General features: G+C 63.1%; 2 protein-coding genes across 3 annotated transcripts; both read left to right on the top strand.

The window, feature by feature from the left end:
* The first annotated feature begins 1,613 nt into the window (after positions 1-1,613).
* RPL38 (ribosomal protein L38) lies at positions 1,614-6,089 on the top strand. 2 transcript variants are annotated; one of them, XM_065648203.1, is made up of 5 exons: positions 1,614-1,618; positions 4,012-4,044; positions 4,397-4,457; positions 5,558-5,680; positions 6,009-6,089. In XM_065648203.1, the coding sequence occupies exons 2-5, from the start codon at positions 4,042-4,044 to the stop codon at positions 6,032-6,034; spliced, it is 213 nt and encodes a 70-aa protein (XP_065504275.1). In that variant the 5' UTR covers positions 1,614-1,618; positions 4,012-4,041; the 3' UTR covers positions 6,035-6,089. The 2 variants fall into 2 exon arrangements, with proteins under 2 accessions (XP_065504275.1, XP_065504274.1); XM_065648202.1 differs by lacking the exon at positions 1,614-1,618 and adding an exon at positions 3,727-3,793.
* A 1,646-nt stretch (positions 6,090-7,735) lies between these two features.
* On the top strand, positions 7,736-14,465 carry TTYH2 (tweety family member 2). The gene is made up of 13 exons (XM_065647796.1): positions 7,736-7,859; positions 8,668-8,779; positions 9,193-9,413; positions 9,511-9,606; positions 9,973-10,045; positions 10,159-10,228; positions 10,357-10,412; positions 10,487-10,579; positions 10,657-10,749; positions 10,836-10,978; positions 11,175-11,360; positions 11,500-11,578; positions 12,876-14,465. Exons 1-13 carry the CDS (start codon positions 7,831-7,833, stop codon positions 12,954-12,956), a joined length of 1,332 nt encoding a protein of 443 aa, XP_065503868.1. The 5' UTR covers positions 7,736-7,830; the 3' UTR covers positions 12,957-14,465.
* Positions 14,466-14,665: the final 200 nt, after the last annotated feature.

Here is a 14,665-nt window from a genome sequence, read left to right as displayed (position 1 = left end):
CTGCCTCTGCTGCCTGTTCCCCACCTCGAGCCTGCGCCTGCCTTTGTCCTCCACAAATAAAGAACAAAAGGGGAAGAGACGGAGAAAATATGATCTCGCCTCCAAATGGGCTTCTTTTTTTCCCCCAAGTCGTCCGCGAAGCCTGGGATGCTCTTTAAGAGCCCGGCTGATGGATGCGAGGCCATGGGAGCTGCCATTAGCACTGAATTGATCGGCTCTCAGCACTGCAGTGCCCGGGCCCTTCGCTTTAAAACCCAAGAAAGGAAGAAAGAATGAGAGCAAAGGGGAAAAAAAGAAAGAAAATACCGAGTGATTGGAAAGAGTTTTCTGTCCCTGTTAATAATAAACGCATCCAGCAAATTGCACTCACACTTCGGAGCAGGTAATTGCGATGCAAGGCCTTTTTTTCTCTGTGCCAGGGGGGAGAAACTCGAGTAAACAGGAGAAAAAAATCAATTTCTGCTGCGGTTTGTTCCCTGAATAGGGGAATCTCCTGGTGAACGCGTCCTTTCATGTCTCCTATTAACTCTGCCAGCTCCCCACCTCCACTGCACGTCACCTTCCTGCACAAACGCTTTGGCACAGTAAAGAAGGACCTGAGATTCAGAAGAATAAAACAAGGGCTGTATGGCGGATACCAGCGCACTGCCTAAATGCCAGGGCTGGCACCACGGAGCCGCATTGCACAGGAGGCCATGCGGTTTGGGGACACGCTGCTCAGGGCGCACGGCTGGAGCGCGTGTCGGGCACCAGTGTGCACAGCTGGGCAGACACAGCTCAGGTGTGCACCGTGCGGGTGTGCGGCACTCGAGCCGGACAAACAGCTCTGTCTTGCATGGCTCAGATGTGGATCTCAAGCTTGCACGTCTCGGTCACGCTCATCTCAGCCCTGCATGGCTCAAGTTTGCACGTCTCCATCTTGCATGTCTCAGTCATGCTCATCTCAGCCTTGCACATCTCAAGCTTGCACATCTCACCCAGGCACGGCTTGAGCTTGCAAGTCTCAGCCAGGCACGGCTTGAGCTTGCCCATCTCAGTCACACTCATCCTTGCACACCTCAGCCATGCACATCTCGATCCTGCACGTCTCAGCCATGCACATCTCGATCCTGCACGTCTCAGCCATGCACATCTCAGCCATGAACATCTCAGCCATGCACGTCTCCATCCTGCACGTCTCAGCCATGCACGTCTCAGCCATGCACGTCTCCATCCTGCACGTCTCAGCCATGCACGTCTTCATCCTGCACGTCTCAGCTCGCTGTCCCAGGCTGCAGGGACCACCAGCACAGTCGGGACTGGTGCGATCGCCCGGAGCTCACCGTGATGCGTGGAGGAGCTGCGGTTCCTTCCCACGTGGCCGCTCTCCGCCAGGAAAAATGGTTTGTGACTCCATTAAGGACAGTGTAGTTAGGCATAGTGAAACCACGGCTGCCCTTGCGTGTGTAAACACCGTTTGACGGAGCACCGGGCAGCACCCAGCGCTCCTGGCTCGCTCAGCTCCAGGCGAACACGTGGAGCAGCCGGACGCTCCCGGGGCGAGATGGGGGCTCGGGCGGCCCCAAGGTCAAGGCCATTGCGGGACGGACCCCACTGCAGATTATCTTTGGCGGCTGTTTAACTTTGAATCAGACCTTTGAGAGGGAAAAAGAGAAAAATCACATCGGCTTTTTCTTCTTTTTTTTTCTTTTTTCCATTTCTTGTTCCTCCCTCCCCGCAGCCCCCAGTGCTGCCGCCGCTGATAAGCCGATACCATCTAATCGCTGGGTGCCACACGCATCTCGCCGGCTGCAAATAAACCCGTGTGAGCTGCCGGGGGCTGCCAGCCAGGTCCCCGCTGTCCCCAAGGGCGCTGGGGGACATCGCCCTGCACCCGAGGGTCCCGGGGAGGGGTGAATTTGGGGAGGGGGGAACGGGGTGTGTTGGGTGTCAGTGAGGTGCCGAGGGGCAGATCGGGCATCCCAGTTTTCCCCATTTGGCTCCATCAATGTCCCGCGTCGCTGGAGCCTCCTGGAGCTGCTGGCAGAGGATGAGGAGGAGGATGAAGGCTCCTGTCGATCTGCTCACCAAACCCCGCTCCGGGGGTGCGCGGTGCCCCCAAGCCGCGGGGTCAAACACAACCGCCATCCCAAGCAGAACCAGAAAGATTTTTTAATATAAAACCAGTAGCCAGCGGGTGAATTAAGGATGTTAATTGAATTTCATTAGGCAGAGGAGCCGGGCCGGTGGGAGGCAGGGAGGAAATGTATTTGATGTGTTTTAAAAGCCGCAGTTTCAGAATGTGGTGGGTTTTTTTTTTTCTTTTTTTAATTTAAAGCTGGTTGTAAAAAGATCCCGTCTTTGAGGAGCTAATGACTCTCATGAATTATTTTTGTTGATTTATACACCCACTCGGCTTTTAAATAATATTAATAAAGTAAAAGTGAATCCGTTCCCAGGCAGGAGCGGGAGCCGTGGGATGGGGGGGTGGGGGGAACAGCCACCCCCTGACCCACGTGTCCCCCAGCTCAGGCTCTGTCAGTGAAGCCACACTGCATTTTGGGCCAAAAGAGGTGATTTTGGAGGCCACCGCAGCATGCCGGCGTTCACAGCCCCTCGCCGGGGCCGGACAGTGCTGTGAGGAATCAGTATTCAGCATTGGTGCCGTAATGGGCACTTTTCATGCCGGTTTAGTTTTATTATTATGCCAGGGAGCTTGCTTAATTCTCTGCTGTCTTTCTTCTGCGCCGTTGATTTACACTGTTAGTGTTTTAATTATACAATTCAGCACTCCTTAAAACATGAAAAACCGCTCAAGTTTTGGAGCAATTAAAAGGCAGCAGAGTAGATCAGCCCATCGGAGATGAGATAAGTAAATCAAACAATTAAAAAAATCTCATTTGGGAGAATCGTCCCACCCAAAAAGCCGCTCCTCAGTGGGAGCCCCGCAGCTCGGTAACTGGGTGATACTGGGAGCAACTGGCGGGGCTGCCGCTGGGTGGGAGTGCCGTGGGGTGCAGGGTGTGGGGACGGGGTGACGGGGACAGGACGGTGGGGACACGGGCAGCACAGGGCACACGGTGTCACGTCCCCGGAGCCAGCGTGGGGTGGGTGACACCCCCAAAAACAGCTCCAGGGCGAGACTTTGGGGCAGAGATGGAAACTGTGGGACCACTGTCCCCGGTCACCCCACTGTCCCCGGTCACCCCACTGTCCCCGGTCACCCCACTGTCCCCATCCAAGCACCAAAGCCCCCCAACCAGCTCCCAGGACACCCCAGCCTCCCCACATGCCGGTCCTGCCCCACACCGGGCTCGGCAGGACGCGGACAGGGCGCCAGGACGGGACGGGGACCCTCGCCCCCGCGGATTCTCGCAGGTTCGGGGGCGGTTTTGTGGTTTTACACGTGGCTGAAGCTCTCCCTTGCGGCAAAGCTGCTCCACTGCAGCCCGGCCAGAGCCGCCGAGCCCCAGCATCTCTCGGTGGGGGGACCCCGGCGCAGGGCTAAACCCCCCCGAGAGATGCCGCGGCTCGGGAGGCTGCGAACAGCGCGCACAGGCGGCCATGCTGCTCCTCGGCGGCGGTGCGGGGGGGAACCGCGGCCGGGAATGCCCGCGGCCCCCTGCGCACTCCCCGTTACTCGTCCAGCGAAAGCTGAGCCCCCGCAAACTCATCGCAAAAACCGCGCCCGCCAGAGCGGCCCCGCCTCTTTTTGTCCCTCCGCCCGCGCCGTAGCACCGCCCAGGGGAGCGGGGTTAAGGCCCGGATGCGGAAGTGCGCGGTTACTTCCGCTCTGTAGGCAGAGGCGGCTGTTGTGAGTAGGGGCGGAGGAGTGGGGGGCTGCGGGATCTGCCGGCATCCGCGGCCGCATGGGGCCGGGCGGCCCGGGGATGGGCTAGGGGAGCGGAAGGGACGTGGGGTGACCCGATGGTGGGCGGGGAGTGGCGGATGGGCGCGGGGAGGCCGATGGTGGGCGCCCGTTGTTGGGCGGGGGGACTGCGCTGACGCCATTTTGGGTTGTTTCTGCCGTAGGTTGGAGCGGTCAGAGCCCAGCCCGGAACCATGGTGAGGAGGAGAGCGGATTTGGGGAGGGCCGGTGTTCTCCCTCGCTTCGCTCTGCGGGCCCGGGGCCTCCGCTGTGCCCCGGCGTGGTGGGGGTGTCTTCCCCCCGGGGGTGGGGGTCGCTGGTTTGACGGGCCCCGGGCGGGGGAGGGTGTTGCCGGGGGTGACAGTGCCGCCCCCGCGTTGAGACGCGGTGCTGCTGTCGCAGGAGAGGCTCTCCCCGACCTGGCTGCCCACCGTGTGCCGGGGCAGCTCCCGCGGGGGGTTTGGCTGCAGAAGCCCGGGGTGCTCACCGACCAGCCTGCGCCGTGGAGTGTGAGCTCTCCGTACGCTGAGTCTGTGTTTTACCTTTCAGCCTCGCAAAATTGAGGAGATTAAAGACTTTCTGTTGACAGCCAGGAGGAAGGACGCCAAGTGTGAGTGTCGGGGCTGCTGGAGCCACATGTCCCCCAGCTCGGGGATGCTGAGGGGGCTGTTACTGGGGGCTCAGGTCCAGGATGGGGCTGGTGCTCAGCCACCTGCTCAGCTGTGCTTCTGCTGCTCCCCCTGGGTGTTTTGGCCAAACCTCAGCTGTAGCTCATTGGAAACTCTGTGCAAACATCACCCTGTCTCTGACTTGTTGTAGTCTTTGAAAAGCTACGAGGTGTCAGGTGCTGGGGAGTTCCGTCAGAATGACAAGTGAATTATACTGAAAATTGAGTTTTCTTTTGTTGCGAATACAAAGACCATTATAATTGAAACACTAGAAATGCCACGTCTCGGTATTTAATAACGCATGAAGAGTTTTCCATCTCATCTTGCTTATTTGGATCTGGCTGTCACAGGGAAGAGGCGCTTTCATTCTCGGAAGGTTTTGTTAGCTCACCGGTGTGGGCGAGAGGGGTAGTTCCACATCAAAACACTGCTGTTGCTGCTGACAGCCCCTTACGAAGCGTTTCTGTGCCTTCAACTTTACTCCGGGTTTTGCAGCAGCTTTTGTAACGCTGAGCTGCTGGGGAGAGAACTGACCACAGCTCTGTGTGTAAAATGGCCTGGGGGCTACAAAGGAGAGGGGGGAGCGCTGGTTGCAGAGTTCACGAACCACATTCTGAGCTCCGGGGCAGCTCTTGGGCTGCAGAAAATGTTGCAGATAAATAACAAGCCCGGGGTGAAGCATCATGCTCCGTTGAAAATTTGTGGTACAGTAAATTTTTCACGTTCCTTATTGTAAACTGCTGCTGCAAAATGAAAAGGCCTCAAAGCTGTTGGCTTTGAGAAAACCACACAGTGTCTCTGCGAGACGACAGGCTGATCCCGACTGGGACAGTAACAGTGGAAAAAAATACTGAATTAGGATTTTCTGTGCAGCGGGTGGGCCAGGCTGGGCTGTGCTTGTCCTGGCTCAGGTGGGAGCAGAGGGGTCGGGGTGGGGTACGGGGAGGGTTCTCCCACAGAGAGCACTCTTCTCGGGCTACAGTTTGTTAAAGGTTTTGGGGAGCTGGGGGGGTTGCTGCTGACCCGTTTCTTAATCCCGCAGCGGTCAAGATCAAGAAGAACAAGGACAATGTGAAGTTCAAGGTGCGCTGCAGCCGGTATCTGTACACCCTGGTGATCACGGACAAGGAGAAGGCTGAGAAGCTGAAGCAGTCGCTGCCCCCAGGTACCGCGGGTGTCTGGGGGGCTGGCAGAGCCCCCTCCCCACAGGAGGGCCCCAGTGGAGCTCCTGCTGACCCATCCTGGGTCACTGACATGTTCAGGCCACTCGGTTTTGCTGTCCCCAACGCTGCAGTCAGTTCCTCACCCCAGTAAACATTGCTGTTGTCCCTCTGGGTCCCCAGTGTTGGCATTTGCAGGGGGTGGGGGGCTCTGAACCCCCTTTTTGTGGCTGGATCCCCCCTGGGGGGAGAGCTGCCCATCCATGGGGGGAGATGTGGATCCCCATCCAGGTGCATGGAGCTGTTCCAACCATTGGGTCTCTCTCTCCACAGGTCTGGCCGTGAAGGAGCTGAAATGAGCTGTTCATGTTGGGTTTTTGTTGTTTCTTACAATAAATCATATTCTGAACTGTTCTCCCGTCACCTCTGTCCTTCCCCAGCAGCACTGGCTGGAACTGTTGGTGTCCTCGCCGCTGGGGGGTGGCTTGGGATGGGGTTGGCCCAGCATGGGCGAGTCAGGAACCGGTTTTGGTCTGTGCCACAGCAGAGCTGCTGCTGTCCCCATTGTCGGGGCCCAGGCAGGGGTGCAGATCCCCAGTGGTGGGTGTGAGGGGACAAGGTCTGCTTGGAGGGCGGGCAGAGGGGCTGGGATTCCAGTGGGGACTGGTGTGCACTGGATGAGGGGCAACCTGGCTGAGGGATGGAGGGAAGCCCCCGTGGTCCTTGGCACCAGAAAAAATTATGGCCATCCTGTCCCTGTGGTGAAGAGGTGGCACTGCTGGGGTGACTGGGGCCACCCACAGACACGGGAGATGCTCACCCCACATCAGACATGGGGACTGTGCTGTGCCCGGACCTCAGTGTGTGGAGCTGCCACGGAGCTGTGGTGGGGCTGTGGGGACCCTGCTGTGCCACAGCCGTGAGACAGGGATGGAGCAGTCCACAGGTCATGCAGGGACACCATAGCAGGGAGGTGACAGTGGTTGGCGCCACTGTAGCATAGAGGACAAGGATCCCAGTGCCCCTATAGGCTGCAGGACGGGGCTCAGTGCCCCTATAGCAGGGACGCGAAGCGGCTCAGTGCCCCCGCAGCCGGCGGGATGGGGTCGGTGTCCCTGCGGGTCCCGCGCCGAGTTTCGGTGCCACCGTCCCCGTGCCGTGGGCGGGGCCGGGGGGCGGGGCCGCGGGCGGGGCGTGCCGGGTGCAGCCCCGCGGCGTGGCGCGCGCTCCCCCGCCATCGGCGGCCCCGGCCCCGGTGCGGCCCCGCCGGCGCCGCCGCTCCCCGCCCCGCCATGCCGCCCGCGCCGCCCGCCCGCGCCGGGTACGCGGTGCCCTGGTGGGCGGCCTGGCTGCACGGGCTCCCGCACCGCGGCCTGCGCCTGCAGCCCGTCCCCGCCGCCTTCCGCCCGCGGGACCCCGACTACCAGCAGGTACTGGCCGCGGCCCCCCCGGCCCCCTCCCCGCGCCCCACTCCCTGCGCTGGGGTCCCGCTTACCGGCGGGGCTCCCCCCGCCTTTCCCCGGCGGCGCCCGGCGCCAGCTCCGCTCTCCCGGCCGCACAAAGCGCCGTTCTTCCCCGGGCATCAGCGCGGGCTGGGCCCCCCCCCGCCGGGACAACGGGCACCGGCACCCCCGCCCTCCCGCACCCCGGGGCAGCGCCGGCTCTGCCGGACCCACCCCCCACCTTGGGGTGCACAGGGGGGTCACCCCTCGCCTTGGTGCTGCTGCACCGTGCACCCCACTCCTGCAGCCCCCTGGCATCCCGGAGCACCGGGACCCCTAAATGAAGGGGGGCTGTGCCGGTGCCTCAGCACCCCTGGGAGGGGCTGCTGCACCCCGGCCCCCACGACATGCAGTGCGATGGCCCTGCGTGGGGACAGGGACAGGGCCGCTTCCTCTTTCCCTGTCTGACCGTCCCGTGGGGGGCTGGACGTGGCCACATCCTGCCCCGCACCAGGCGCTCCACGGCACATGACGGCACCAGCGCTGACTGTCCCCGCTCTCCTCCCCAGTCACTGCTTTTCCTGGGCTTGGTGTCTGCCGTCTGCCTCGGCCTCAACCTCCTCTTCCTCACCGTCTACCTGATCTGCCTGTGCTGCTGCAGGAGGGACCAGGAGCCCGAGACCAAGCGGCCCCACTCCTGCTGTGTCACCTGGATGGCCGTCACCACTGGGCTCATCTGCTGGTGAGGATGGGGACTCGGTGCCGTCCCCCGCATCACCGAGGGGGCTCTATGATCCATCCATGAGTCGCCTTAATTAGATCTGTGCAATTAAATGTGGTCCATCCCTTTCTCCTTCCGCGCAGCCACCGGTGCCGGGGCAGCTCTGTCCCCGTCCCTGCCGCGGCCATGCCGCTTTCCCGGCTAATCCCGGGCGGGAGCAGGGCCGGGTTGCTAATCCCAGCCTGGAGCAGATGGCGAGCAGCAGCGTGACCCAGCTGGTGGGTCCCATGCGTGCCCAGCCCTAATTGTGACCAGAGCAATTAGGCGAGGGGACACTGCTTCACCCGGCAGCGCTCTGGTGGCTTTCCAAGCCTGTCTCGGTTTTTGGCAGCCCATGGCTGGGAGGACCCCCAGGCAGGCCTGGCCTCGGGGGACGGGATGGGACATGGGGCCCTTTTGCTGCCCGGCCACAGCCTGCTGGGCAGACAAAGGGGCTGGTTTTGCCTGGGCGGAGCGAGATGGCTGCCTGTGAGGAGTGGGGACATGGCACTGAGGAGCTTTGTCCGGCCCTTGTGCCCTCCATCTCTTGGGGTTTGGCAGGAGGGACCTTCAAACCCACCACATCCAGCCCACAGAGCAGCTCTGGGCTCAGGTGTCCCCAGGTCCCCATCACTGTTCTGTCACTGTCCCATCTGCTTTGGCTCTACCCTGCCAGGGGTCCCCCAGAACCAGGGTGCTCTGGGGAGCGTCCCCTGTCCAGCCCATGTTGCCGCACATCGGGGTGAGTGTTTCCCTCCCCTCTAACCAGGGGTCCCCTCTCTGCCCCCAGCATGGCCGTTGGCATCGGCTTCTACGGGAACAGCGAGGCCAACGACGGGGTGTACCAGCTGCTCTACGCCCTGGACCACGCCAACCACACCCTGACCGGCATCGACTCTCTGGTAGGGCCTTGGGCCAGGGTACCCCCATCCGACCCGCTCCGTGTCCCCCAGAGTCATATCTTTCTTTTCGTCCTGGGTTGGGTTAAAGCACCGGGGGGAGGCATCCAGCGGGAGGGACCCAGGCGCCCTGCGCTGCCGGCTGCGCCCTGCCCGCTCCGGCCGAGCCCCGGGGCGGCCGGGACACGCTGAGCGCGGGAGGGTGACGTCACCCCGCAGAATGGGGCCTTTGTGGCCGCGAGGGGCCGGGGGGGCTGCGGCGCGGCTGTCCTGGGGGACGGATCCAGCTCGAGCACAAGGGGGTGATGGGCGGGAGCACCCCACAGACGGGGCAAAAGGCTCCGCCGGGTGTGGGGCTGACAGCAGGGAAGCCTCCGGCACCGTCCCGGCGGGACTGACTGTCCCAGTGTCCGCAGGTGGCAGGGACTGTGCTGCAGATGCAGGTGGGCTTGGAGCAGCACCTGGCGCGGCTGAACGAGGTCCTGGCCACGCGGGGGGATTACCTGCAGACCCTCAAGTTCATGCAGCAGCTGGCTGGCAGCATCGTCTTGCAGCTCTCGGGGCTGCCCGTCTGGCAGGGAACCAGCGCCAACCTCACCGCGCTGGCCGACCGCATCGCCTACATAGAGTATTACCGGTGAGCAGGGCTGCGGTGCAGCGCTGGCTGCCAGAGCAGCGCCCGGCAGGGCCGCGGAGGTGGGCACGCACCTGACGGAGCCTTCATCTGTGCCCAGGTGGTTGGCTTATCTCCTCTTCTTCATACTCGTCCTGGCCGTCTGCCTCCTGGCCTGCCTGGGGCTGGCCAAGCGCTCCCGCTGCCTCCTCACCACGTGAGTACTGTGCAGCAGGGCTCGGCGCTGCCGGGGCTCCGCGGTGCTGGGGCTCGGCGCTGCCGGGGCTCTGTGGTGCTGGGGCTCGGCGCTGCTGGGGCTCCGCGGTGCTGGGGCTCAGTGCTGCTGGGGCTCTGCGGTGCTGGGGCTCGGTGCTGCCGGGGGTTCCGCGGTGCTGGGGCTCGGTGCTGCTGGGGCTCTGCGGTGCTGGGGTTCGGTGCTGCCGGGGCTCTGCGGTGCTGGGGCTCGGTGCTGCCGGGGCTCTGTGGTGCTGGGGTTCGGTGCTGCCGGGGCTCCGCGGTGCTGGGGCTCAGGGGTGCCAGGCGCAGAGCCGGCCCCCGCAGCTGCCCACCCCTCTCCCCGCAGGATGCTGTGCTCTGCGCTGCTGACCCTCGTTCTCGGCTGGGCCTCCATGGCTGTGGACACGGCAGCGGCGGTGGTGAGCGGGGATGGGACGGGAGGGGTGGTACCGGCCATCCCAGGGCAGAGCCAGGGGCTGGGGACACCCGTCCTGTCCCTCCAGCCCTGACGATGTCCCTCTCATCCCCTCAGGGCACCAGTGACTTCTGCGTGGCCCCAGATGAGTTCATCATGAACCAGACGGAGAGCGACATCAGCGCGGGTAAGAGACAGCTCAGGGCAGGGCCTCAGTGCTCCCCAAAACCTGCCTGGGGATCTGGGGGGGCCTGGAGCTCTCTGCTGCTCTCTGCCCCCCGGACACTCGCACCCACGTCTCCCATTTTTTTGCAGCGGTGGTTCACTATTACCTGTACTGTGAGCAGAGCCTCAGCAACCCCTTCCAGCAGGTATGGGGGGCTGGCATCCGGGCAGGGGGTGTCCCCGGGGTCTGGGCGCCTCTGTGACCACTCCCCCCTCGCAGGCTCTCACCGTCTTCCAGCGCTCGCTCACCACCATGCAGATCCAGATCCAGGGGCTGATCCAGTTTGCGCTGCCCCTCTTCCCCACAGCTGAGGTATGGGGTGGGGGGAGCCGGGGCTCCGCGTCCCCCCTCTGCTCCCCATCCCACCCTGACCCCCCTGTCTCCTGCAGAATGACCTTCTGGGGGTCCAGCAGCTCCTCAACTCCTCGGAGACCAGCCTGCACCAGCTGACGGCCATGCTGGACTGCCGGGGGCTGCACAAGGTGAGGGGGGCTGGGACAGGGGGTGCAGCTCCTGGGGTGACCCCCCCACCGCTGCCAGCCCTGCCCCGTCCCCTCTTGCACTGCAGGATTACGTGGACGCGCTGATCGGCATCTGCTACGACGGGGTGGAGGGTTTGCTCTACCTGGTCCTCTTCTCCCTGCTGGTGGCTGCCTCCTTCTCCACCATCATCTGTGCCGCGCCACGGGCATGGAGGCTCTTCGCTGGCCGGTGGGTCTGCCCGCGTCCCCCTGCCTGCATCCCCTGCCTGCATCCCCTGCCCGCATCCCCTGCTTGCGTCCCCCTGCCCGCATCCCCCTGCCCACATCCCCTGCCCTCAGTTCCTGCCCTCTCCGGGGGGCACAGGGCTGTGTGTGTGGCACCAGCCGGGCACGGGGGGGTGAGCACCGGCGCCTTGTCCCCGCAGGGACCGTGACTACGACGACATGGACGAGGAGGACCCGTTCAACCCGCAGGCGCGGCGCATGGCGGCACACGCCCCGGTGCGGGGGCAGCTCCGCAGCTTCTGCAGCTACAGCAGCAGCCTGGGCAGCCAGAGCAGCCTGCACCCCCCCGCGCAGACCGTCTCCAACGCCCCCGTCTCCGAGTACATGTGAGATCACCCCGTCCGCACAGGCGCCGCCCCTCGGGCCCCCCCACCTCAAGGACGGAGTGTCACCCCACACCTGGGGGGCGCGTGGTGACGGGGGGGCTGGCTGTGCCCCCGGCTCTGACGGGCTCTGCCCCCCCAGGAACCAAGCCGTGCTCTTCGGAGGGAACCCACGCTACGAGAACGTCCCCCTGATCGGCAGAGGCTCTCCTCCCCCCACGGTACGCTGGGCAACCGAGGCCAAGTCCTTCTTGTGACACCCCACGGGCTGGGGGGTCAGCCGGGGCGTGACGAGCCCCTGTTTTGGCTGGAAAGCTGCTCGCCCGGGGTCTGCCAGGGTGGGGACGGGTGAGCTTGGTCCCCTCCAGCCCTTGCAGGGGACGTGTCCCGTCTGCAAGCGAGTCCCTCCTGCCCGGGTTGCTCACGGCCCCGTTCCGGACCCGCGGGGACAGAGGGGGCACCAGCCACGTGCTCGGGACACCAAAACAACCTTCCCTGCAGCTGCTTTTCTCTGCTTTATTTCTTATTTATTCTGACTTTCAAAGGACACTTCTCACAGTCATTCACGCCCGTTTACATTTCCCCGCTGTTTGTGCAAACCCACCCTGTCCGTTAATGCCTGCTTTATTTTTTCTTCATTTCTTTTTTTATTATTATTTTTTGCATCCATTATTTTGGAGCTAAGTTGTCCATCACGAGTAAGTTCAGCGGCCTCCCCTCCCCTCACCCCGGGGAAGCAGCTAGGTTCCCTCCTCTGTCCCCTCCTCGGTCCCTGTCCCCTTTCCCCTGGGGCTGGTTGGATTTTTGGGGAGAGTTTGGAAGGTTCGGGGGGGACGAGGCTGCGGTTTGTCCCCAGCGCAGGCACAGGACGGGTTCGATTTGCAGCTCCCATGTGCCAGGATGGCTGGAAACACTCCTCATGTCCATCCCCTTCTCAGTACAGGTTTACCCTCTCCTTTTCTGACATAATTTAATCCATTTTGATGCCTCCATTGAAGCAGTAACGCAGCAATGGCACCGTGGTGGGGCCGGGGACACGGCTGCAGTGGTGGGGACACCGCGGTGGCCCCTTCCAGGGATGGTTTTTGCCGCCAGGTGAAAGCGCGGGGCCGCGCCAGCGCGGGCGGCTGCAAATCCGCTTGCACAGACCTGGCAGCTGGCGAGGATCTTCCCTGGGAGGGGATTAATTCGAGCGCTTCTCCCCACCCTGAATGGTCCGATTTAACCAGGATTCAGCTCCCTGAGGAAGGACTTTCACGGTCCAAAATAACAAACTCGGAATAATCTTCCTTAATGCCCGGCTGGGCCGTCCCTCCCTCCCTCCTGCAAAATGCTGGGGAAATTTAATTCTTGGAGAGGCTGTAACAGGGTCTGTCCCCCTTCCCCGTGGCAGATTAATTGGGGGTGCATATAAATTCATATAAATCCATCCTGGGGCGGCTGAGCAGTGTGGGGTTGGGTTGGACGGGGCTGGCCGTGCTTTTGGGGCGTGCTGACCCCCGTCTCCTCTCCCCGCAGTACTCCCCGAGCATGCGAGCGACCTACCTGTCCGTGACCGATGAGCACGTCAGGCGCCCCGGCGCCGAGTTCCCCGCCTGACGCCTGCGCCCCGAGCAGCTCACGGGAGGAGAAAACGCCACCGGCGCCGGTTCTGCACCGGGAAACCAAAGCCACCGGGAAAAGCCACAGTGGGCAGCGGTGGCTGGAGGACGAGCCCCAGCGGCGGGGACTGCCCGTGTGCTCCGCACACCCTCCTCTTCCTCAGCAGCTTCTGCTCCGTTCAAGTCTTCCTGCCTTAGGGCTGACGGTGACTCTGGGCCGAACGCCACCGGCAGAGCCGTCGCCGGGCTCCCGGTGCACCGGGCGGACCGGGGATGCTTCACACCGTCTCCCTCCCCATCTGCACCTGCTCGGGATGTTTTACGCCACGGATGGAGCCGTCTCCAGCTCCCTGTGTCCAGAGCCTGGGACTGGGGGCAGCCCCCAGCCCCACGGGGGGCCCGGGACAGCGGCTCCCTCGCTCCCGTAGCAAAGCAGCACCGATCACTAGTGACCCCGGCACCTGCGGGTGGCTTTGCCACCTCCCGACGGTGACACCGGCTGCTCCCTCTGCCAGGATCCCGCTCGGCACGGGCAGAGCCGGCTCCCCGTGTCCCCTTGGCTCCCCGTGTCCCCCTTGGCTCCCCGTGTCCCCCTTGGCTCCCCGTGTTCCCCTTGGCTCCCCGTGTCCCCCTTGGCTCCCCGTGTCCCCTTGGCTCCCCGTGTCCCCCTTGGCTCCCCGTGTCCCCCTTGGCTCCCCGTGTTCCCCTTGGCTCCCCGTGTCCCCCTTGGCTCCCCGTGTCCCCTTGGCTCCCCGTGTCCGCCCAGCTCCCCGTGTCCCCCCAGCTCCCCGTGTCCCCTTGGCTCCCGGGATCCCCCCCGTGCCCTCCCCCGGAGCCACCCCGGCTTGGAGACTGTAGAATTAGGGATGTTTTGGCTTTGCTGGTTTTCCTTTGCTTTGTGTCTGGGTTCCCCGAGCTCTTGGCAGGGCAGAGGGGCGGTTTTGCTGCGCCTGTCCCAGTGTGGTTTCACCGCAGCGCGTGTCGGTAGCAGATTTTTTGGCTGGTTTTAGACTGGTTTTGGCAATTCAGCTCCCCGGGGCGGGCAGGCCGGCAGTGTGGGCTGGGGCAGGTCCCCCCCGCTGCAGGGACAGCCCTGGGGTCACCCCGAATCCCCCGGGAGAGGGTTGGGGACCCTCGTGTGTCCCCGGGGAGGGGAGGGCACGGTCCTGCCGCCACTGTTGGGTTCTCCAGCCCGTTGTCCCCGCTCCGGGTGACAGCGCCGGGGCTGACAGACCTGGGGTGACAGATCTGTCCCCTCGGGCGAGCCGGGGCTCTTACGTGATCCCAGGGGTTCACTGTGTCTTTTACAGATTAACCTGTTCCTAATTGCCCTTCGGTCCCCTTGTGCCGTCTGACTACAACTCCTTGCTGTTGGAAACATCCAGGGCATTTTAATTCCTTTTTTTTTTTTTTCTCCTCTTTACCTTTTAACGTTTCCATGTAACGGTACCTAGAAGAGCTGTTTTTAAGCGCATGTGAACTAACCTCATGGGGAGCCTGGTTTGTATTGTGCCCTCTGGGGAAAAATAAACACTTGTACTAAACTTTGCTCCTCCTTGGTGGGTCTCTCTGGGGTGACCCCCGTCTGCCGGCCCTGCTCGGGGTGCTCTGCCCGTCCCGCTGTGCCGGGACTCGTCTGGGAAGCCGCTGCTGCCCGGTGCTAATTGCACCGCGCGGTGCTAATTGCACCCCGCTCATTAGCCGGGT

This window comes from Caloenas nicobarica, chromosome 18 (genome assembly GCF_036013445.1).
Source record: "Caloenas nicobarica isolate bCalNic1 chromosome 18, bCalNic1.hap1, whole genome shotgun sequence".
In the NCBI taxonomy this organism is placed as follows: Eukaryota; Metazoa; Chordata; class Aves; order Columbiformes; family Columbidae; genus Caloenas; species Caloenas nicobarica.
This window is presented reverse-complemented; position numbering and strand designations above follow the sequence as displayed.

What these genes read in the sequence shown, in the direction of transcription:
- TTYH2 (XM_065647796.1), top strand. Translation starts at nt 7,831, where the DNA reads ATGGCCGTCACCACTGGGCTCATCTGCTG. An exon ending in GGAGAGCGACATCAGCGCGG is followed by an intron (nt 10,229 to 10,356) that starts GTAAGAGACAGC and finishes ATTTTTTTGCAG; the next exon opens with CGGTGGTTCACTATTACCTG. An exon ending in CCCTCTTCCCCACAGCTGAG is followed by an intron (nt 10,580 to 10,656) that starts GTATGGGGTGGG and finishes TGTCTCCTGCAG; the next exon opens with AATGACCTTCTGGGGGTCCA.
- RPL38 (XM_065648203.1), top strand. An exon ending in CAGGAGGAAGGACGCCAAGT is followed by an intron (nt 4,458 to 5,557) that starts GTGAGTGTCGGG and finishes TTAATCCCGCAG; the next exon opens with CGGTCAAGATCAAGAAGAAC. An exon ending in GAAGCAGTCGCTGCCCCCAG is followed by an intron (nt 5,681 to 6,008) that starts GTACCGCGGGTG and finishes CTCTCTCCACAG; the next exon opens with GTCTGGCCGTGAAGGAGCTG.